Source organism: Phaseolus vulgaris, chromosome 8 (genome assembly GCF_000499845.2).
Source record: "Phaseolus vulgaris cultivar G19833 chromosome 8, P. vulgaris v2.0, whole genome shotgun sequence".
NCBI classification, from domain to species: domain Eukaryota; kingdom Viridiplantae; phylum Streptophyta; class Magnoliopsida; order Fabales; family Fabaceae; genus Phaseolus; species Phaseolus vulgaris.
Window position 1 is genome coordinate 56,868,724 of NC_023752.2, and position 7,485 is coordinate 56,876,208.

At 28.8% G+C, this 7,485-nt stretch overlaps 1 protein-coding gene across 1 annotated transcript; it reads left to right on the forward strand.

Moving 5' to 3' along the window:
• Window positions 1-4,734: 4,734 nt before the first annotated feature.
• LOC137825774 (alpha-soluble NSF attachment protein 2-like) lies at window positions 4,735-7,485 on the forward strand. The gene is made up of 9 exons (XM_068631553.1): window positions 4,735-5,112; window positions 5,206-5,255; window positions 5,335-5,407; window positions 5,603-5,682; window positions 5,809-5,960; window positions 6,341-6,500; window positions 6,588-6,635; window positions 6,776-6,856; window positions 7,255-7,485. The coding sequence occupies exons 1-9, from the start codon at window positions 4,968-4,970 to the stop codon at window positions 7,333-7,335; spliced, it is 870 nt and encodes a 289-aa protein (XP_068487654.1). The 5' UTR covers window positions 4,735-4,967; the 3' UTR covers window positions 7,336-7,485.

The window sequence follows — 7,485 nt, forward strand, 5'->3', positions numbered from 1 at the left end:
CCAATCTAATAATTGTAGTGATCTAATTAATTTAATAATTCAAAAAATTGATTTAAATATGATTCTCAATGAAAGAATACTTAGATTACTTAAGGAATATTTCATGTCCTTGGTGAAATTTGTTAAGCAACCAACATTAAAGTCGATGAACTAAAAATTCAATGGTAGCTCCTACCCCATTGTTATAGGTTGAACAGAGTTTTTACCTAGATCCTAATTTATAAAGAGTTTATCAATTACAATTAAAATTGTGATTGTGATTTAGCTAGCTAGGTCAAACAAGAATTAAGAACAAAATAAAAATACTTAATTGAATAACTAGTTTTGTTGAAAAAGGAAATGATTAACATGAGTCGAACAACTACATAAAGCTCTAATAATAGGGTGTTTACTTGCTCATGGCTTAACACTTGTACCAACACTAAAAGAAAATACTAAAATACTAAGAACGTAGTGTGGTGCTTAGGTCTTGAGAGTACTACCCTGACAAGGTTCTTTGTACCATGTTTTATGTACAAGATTGTGTTTTGTGTGTTGTCTAGTTCTCAATTTATAACATTTGGAGTTGAGTTTTTTCTTTGTGACCTGTTCAAAGAATGTCTCCTAAGCAAAACAACAACAATGGTACTAGCGACAAAGTATACACGTAACTCTAATGATTATTGAATTAAAGTGTATATATGACATGTCTCTCACTTAAGTGCTCGCTTAAGCGAGAGTCATTTGCTCAGACTACTTAAACGAGCATCACACTCTCAAGCAAGCAAATAATTCACTTGAGTGAGAGCCTTAATGTGATTCATGTGCTCTTTAACTTGTTTTGCTTAAAGGATTTAACTTTGCTTAAGTAAAAATCATTTTCCTTTTCTAGAAAAAATAAAGAAAAACAAATAAAAACTCAACCATTATAAAAATGGTATAGGCAAGCTCTAGAAAAAGGCGGGGAGGTTGCATAAAATCTTAAAACTCATTCTTGATTGAAATTTATATTGTCTAGTGAAGGAAAACACACACAAAATTTATGTTGGTTAACTCCTAACTTTTGATATACGTATGGTTCTCCTTCAAGAACTATTGAGGGTTCTACAAAGTAATAACTTGATTAAAATCACTCTAAATTACAATAAGTACACAAATCACTCATAATCACGCATTTTAATCTCCCCTCTAAAATTAAAAACTCAAGTAATTTTTGTTACCACTTCTAATTATAAACTTATAAAAGGAGTTTATAAACATTACTCTCGTAAAGAAGATGGATTACTTTACAAAATGAAGAAAACTAAGTTATTACATTCGCACTAAAAATTATTATCATATTAAGTGTATGTGTGTATGTTTATGAAAATCAAATTTATTATAATTAACAACTAGGATTTGTGAGTTTTATGCCTTTTCCTTTTTTTTTTCTCAAGTCCCTTTGTCTAATCTTTGTTCCTTTTCTTGACTTTTCTCTAGTTTTTTTTTAGTTTTTTTTCATATTTTTCTTCAATAAATTCTACTAGTAAGACGATAATTGAGTAAAGATCAACTTTGACTTGTTAAAATTTGTTTTAGAGTTTCCATTTTGTGCGAAAGTCTTTCTACATTATTTCCTCCCTACTCCTTTTATGAATGTGTCTAAGGTTTCACGGATTTAATTAGTTGATGAATGTACTATCTCTAATGATTCAATATCTAATTAATGTTTTAGTTGACTATGTGATATTTCCTTAGGATCTTGGAGGATTTTACTACACTTTCAACACTTTTGTTGTCATAGTGTTTGCATTGCTTAGTGAACAAGTAATAACTAAGAAGAGCTAACCCAAAATTCTTTGTGTTGTTTAAAATTTAAGTGTTTTGTTTTTTTACTTATATGTATGTGTAGATTGATGTATATTATTACCTGAGTTTAATAATAGATTGTTGGATTATAAAAATATTAAGTCAAACTTTTTCATAGATGTTTGATTGACTAAAATTTTGTTAATTTACGTGAATTTGAAAAATGTATTATATTAGTTTGGTTTGATTTTAGGTGTTATACAACCATATTTTGAATGATAAATGAACATGTGACTTTGATTTTTTTTAAAATAATAGATTGATGTTTAAAAATCATTTAGGGATTTCTAAATAGTTTACTAAAATTGGGGTAATTCGTTTATTTTTGTTGTTTTACGTATCTTGCTTGAGTGTCAGGTTGATTACTTAAGCGACACTTAAGTTGTGATTTTGATTTCAAGTGCAAAACATTATCACTCAAGTGTTTTTTGGTCCCTTAAGTGATAGTGATAATTACTCAAGTTAGTTTTTTTGTTTGAGTTAGAGAGTTGTCGAATCAACTCTTTATCCTCATCAAATCTTATCACTCAAGTGATGGTGTGATGAGGTTTTACAATGTGTTATGGAACTTGATGTTGTATTATTATATACTAATTTAGGTCACTTAAACTTTGTTTGAACACTTGCGCAATGAGAGAGTTGATGACAATTCTCTCACTATTTTAAAGTTGGACACTCAACAATTATTGACCTCTCAAGTGTGGAAGAGATTACATCAATTCTCTCTCTTCCTTCAACATATGGCTTAAGCAATTAGAGTGTGACACATGATATCACCAAACTATTAAAGTAATTGCTCTATCATCATTCTCTATTTTTCATAACTTGTTTTGTGTTAAAACTTTAATTATTGGTGATTGATTAAATATTGATTATTCTGTTACTTGTATATTTTTCTTTTATATAAAGTGATTTTGAAATTTGTTAACTTAAAATCATAAAGTGTGATTGTTGATATTATTGTGAATAATTTATAATTGTGTATGTAGTTGAGAGATATTATTTAATCGATATTTATGTTTTGTATGAGTGTTAAGTTAAGAGGTTAAATGAGATTTCAATGTCTCATGATACATAAAGTCAAGTAAACAGAGTTATCGGATGACGAAAATTGATAAAAAAAATTCAAGTATTAAGTTAAGAATAAAGAATTATCGTTACTTTGATGATATATTTAATGATATATGTGTAAAAAATTATCTTATTATAAAATATACTTAGATGAGATGAGATTTATATCAAATATAATAAAGTTACTATATAAACTAGCTATCTTAAGAAATGTTATTAGAGCCTGAACTTGATTTTAATAACCTGGAGGAGTCAATATATTATTAGATATATTTAATTGATAAAAATGCTAATTTTTTTATATAATTAATATGTATTTATTAATATATTAATTATATAATATAGATTTAATTAAATAATTAATCCATCCTTATTTTCCTGTCATATTTTGTGGCTTTCTTAAAATTTATTTTGACAACGTAAACATATAGCTTTTCAAGAATAAATATAAAAGGACTTACATAAAAATTTCATATTGTATTTTATATATATATATATATATATATATATATATATTCGTTTAAACGGTTAAGGTAGGATTTTATCGGTTTATAAAATAAATAAGTTAACTTTTGAGATACTAAAATTTAAGAATAAGTAGTTTTACAAATACTATTACTATGCAATTGACGTTCAAATTATTAAAATAGATCAAGTAGTTATAAATAATTTAAATTTCGTTTAAGTTTTTTTATTACAAACTATAAGACTCTAATTTTTTATAGTAAATTTATCATATATTAATTAAAAATACAATTATTATAAAATTGATAATATAATAATATTATATAAAAAAATATTTAAAAAATACTTATAAATAGTCGTGAAAAAAACTGTGTTTCTGCTAGTGTATATAAAGGTTTTGCTATACTGAAACAAGTAAGAAGCAATCGGGACATTTTTTAATATAATAATTATTATAGGATAGTTGGATGTAAAAGCTTTTGTTACTTTTTACTAATCTTATAACACGTGTTAAAATATTTAGAACCAAAATGTATGATAATACTTTGTGGAAGTACAATTTTAGTGTTTTTTTTCTCGCATTTATTTAAAATTCTAAAATTATTTTTTATCTTAGAATTCGAAATCTAGAATTGAAAAATATATTTTAGAAAAAGAAATTTTGAATAATTTTTTTTGGTTTGGAAATAAAATTCTATTTCGCATAGTGAGAAAACAAATATGAAAAATTATTGAAAAAATGATTATAGTATTTTAGAAAAGAAATTCTGAAAAACAAAAATAAAAAATATATTCTTAAAAGACTATTCCCGAAAGATATTTTAGAAACCATTTTCTATGTAACACAGACACGGATGATACGACATGGACACAAATACGGAGATACGTATAATCTCTAGAATGTAAGACACGGATACACAGATCAATATATTATATAATTATGAATTATATAAATTGACAATAAATATTTATGTGCACAAGTATGTTTTAGATTATTTTTGGAGCAGGAAGATGTTTTTCATGACTGTTTCAAAAGAATTTATTCCTTATTTTTATAATCATAATAAAAATTTATATAATAAATTTGAGTTTTTAGAAAATTATTGTATTTATCATTTTTAAAGTTGTGTTAGAATCGTGCTAAAATGGTGAGAAATCCAGCAAATATTTTTTGAATTAAACACTTTATCAATAAGTGTCCTACGAGTATTGTACGAGTGTCGACACAAACACGTTATTTAAGAGAAGTCTCTTAACTTCATATACCATTTTAATAGAATATATTTCAAAATAATAAATTCGAAATATATTTTAACATGTATTATAATTTTTTTAAAACTAAATTTCACCTTAATAATATTAAAATTTATTAAGTGAAGTAAGCAAAAAGCCTTTTTTGGTTTGTAATGGATGAAATGGCGGAACGAGCGGAGCCCGAGCATATTCGGAATGGGAGAAACTAACGATTGTGGTAATTGCGTGTAACATTTTCATTTGTGTTACAGTTTAATTTGGTGATGAAGAGTTTGTAGGTATGAAAGAACAATTAACGAAGACTGCATGAAGGAGAGGGAATTGATCGATTGATTCCAATAGTTGAAAACATGGGAGATCATTTGGCTAGGGCCCAGGATTTCGAGGGCAAGGCAGAGAAGAAGCTCAGCGGTTGGGGTTTGTTTGGCTCCAAATTCGAGGACGCCGCTGATCTCTTCGACAAATCCGCCAATTCCTTCAAGCTCGCCAAATCATGTAACCTTATTTTTCTCCAAATCCTTAGATTAATCATTATTAATGACCTTCATGTCGTGTTGGTTAAGGTTTCCGAATTTATTCGCGTTTCAGGGGACAAAGCAGGATCCACCTACATCAAATTGGCGAATTGTCATTTGAAGGTAACTCATTTCGTTGTTTTGGTGTATTTTGTTTTTGTTTGATTTTATTTACGTGCTGTGACGAATTCTGTTGTTGTAGTTGGAAAGCAAGCATGAAGCTGCCCAAGCTTATGTTGACGCTGCGCATTGCTATAAAAAATCTAACATAAATGGTATTTTTCGGTTACAGTTTACAAACATTAGGCTTATGTTTTGTGAACAGTTGACCATGTTTCTTTTTGTGTATGTGCGCGTGCGTGCTTGGGGTCAAATTCATATGTCCTTGCCCGTGATCAAATTGTATAATGCATGCCACTGCTTAATGGAATTTTCGATGTTAAGGTTCTTTTTGTATCTTTTTAATGCAGAGGCTGTATCTTGCTTAGACAATGCTGTAAATATTTTTTGTGAGATTGGAAGACTCTCTATGGCAGCTAGATATTTGAAGGTATATAGCTTATTATTATTTTTATTTGAAGGTATCCTTTTTCCATTTGACAATGCTTTTTGGGGCTTTCTAGCAGGAATTGTCGTGAATGTATCATGATTGGATTGAATTTTTTTGTATTCGCAGGAAATTGCTGAGTTGTATGAGTCTGAACAAAATATCGAACAAGCAGTAGTTTACTTTGAAAAAGCGGCTGATTTTTATGAAAATGAAGATGTGAACACTTCTGCAAACCAGTGCAAGCAAAAAGTTGCTCAATACAATGCCCAGCTAGAACAGTAAGATTTTTCTAATTTTCTGCTTATTTTGATCTTGTTTGTTGCAGTGAACTGTGAATGCCTTGATAATAATGCCTGAAGATGATTTTATTTTATTGTTCCGTGTTTGTTCGTTACTATGTTTTTTTTGGTTTAGTAAGCTGGCATTCCTCTGTATCACCCCTAGCCTCTACCGCCGGGTTACGTGGTTTTGACAAATATTAGCCGATTGCTGCATTTAGTGTTATTCATATATTGATGTGTGGGGGTGGTTTCTATTTTAAGCACCAACTCCGAATAATGTAAAGAAAGCTATAGTTTGTAATGAAATGAACTTTATACTAGCCTTCTCTGTATGTTAAATAGAATATGAACTGTTCTAATTTATTTTATATCTCCAGATATCAGAGGTCAATTGAGATTTATGAAGAGATTGCTCGCCAGTCTCTAAACAATAATTTACTGAAGTATGGAGTTAAAGGACATCTTCTTAATGCTGGCATTTGCCAACTCTGTAGAGGGGATGTTATAGCTATTAGCAATGCATTGGAGCGATATCAGGTCCGATATTTTCATAGAATTTACCTCTTGTGACTCTGATAACATCACCATCTACTAAATTCTTTACAAATGTATTTGTTTGTGCAGGATTTAGATCCAACATTTTCAGGAACACGAGAATATAGACTACTTGCAGTATGTTGCTAATTGTGGACATATCAATAACTGCCTCCTCTGTTATAATGTTCTTATTAATGTTTGGTTTTATTATAAATTTCATTATTGCATGGGCTATTTCATTACTCACATTCCCGATGATGTACTAATATTGACAGGATATTGCTGCTGCAATTGATGAAGAAGATGTTGGGAAGTTTACTGAAGTTATAAAAGAATTTGATAGTATGACCCCTCTGGTAAGCTCCAAATAGTTGTCAAATGAACAAGAATTTTTTTTTCAATATAGTTAATATCTGTATCCTTGTTTCCGAATGAACATATCGAAATTGAATTAACCCAATTGTCAGCAATTTAGTAATCTTGTTCTCTCTAATTTGCATCTACTTTAAATGTTCCCGTGAAATATTGATTCATTCATTTAAACATAGGTTGCAGGACTAGTACTTATATTGTGAAATTTGAGTCAGACACTGTAAAATTGTATCGAATTCTACAATTTTATTTGTGAGAAGAACGTTGAGAAAAAATAATTCTCATTACTTGTGTTGTATTCTGAACAATTTTCTTTTGCATTCCATAGATAGCCTTACTCTCATTTTGATCAACATTGAGTGTTTACGTCAATGTTCTGTAGGATTCTTGGAAGACAACACTTCTTTTGAGGGTGAAGGAGAAACTGAAAGCCAAAGAACTTGAGGAGGATGATCTTACTTGAATTGGACAATAATCTTCTTTTGGTTGGATTTCTTGTTTGATATTTATCATCTTGTATTATGCTTGTTTGTCTAGTTGTTCATCTCACTACTAATATAAATTGTACTTTGCTTTGAGTTTCAATTGAAATGGTCTTCATGAATGCTTGAAA

Bases quoted from the DNA above. Each gene is read 5' to 3' on its own strand.
- LOC137825774 (XM_068631553.1), top strand. From the start codon at position 4,968: ATGGGAGATCATTTGGCTAGGGCCCAGGATTTCGAGGGCAAGGCAGAG. The intron at 5,408-5,602 runs GTATTTTTCGGT...TTTTTAATGCAG, and splicing joins TAAAAAATCTAACATAAATG to AGGCTGTATCTTGCTTAGAC. The intron at 6,857-7,254 runs GTAAGCTCCAAA...AATGTTCTGTAG, and splicing joins TTGATAGTATGACCCCTCTG to GATTCTTGGAAGACAACACT.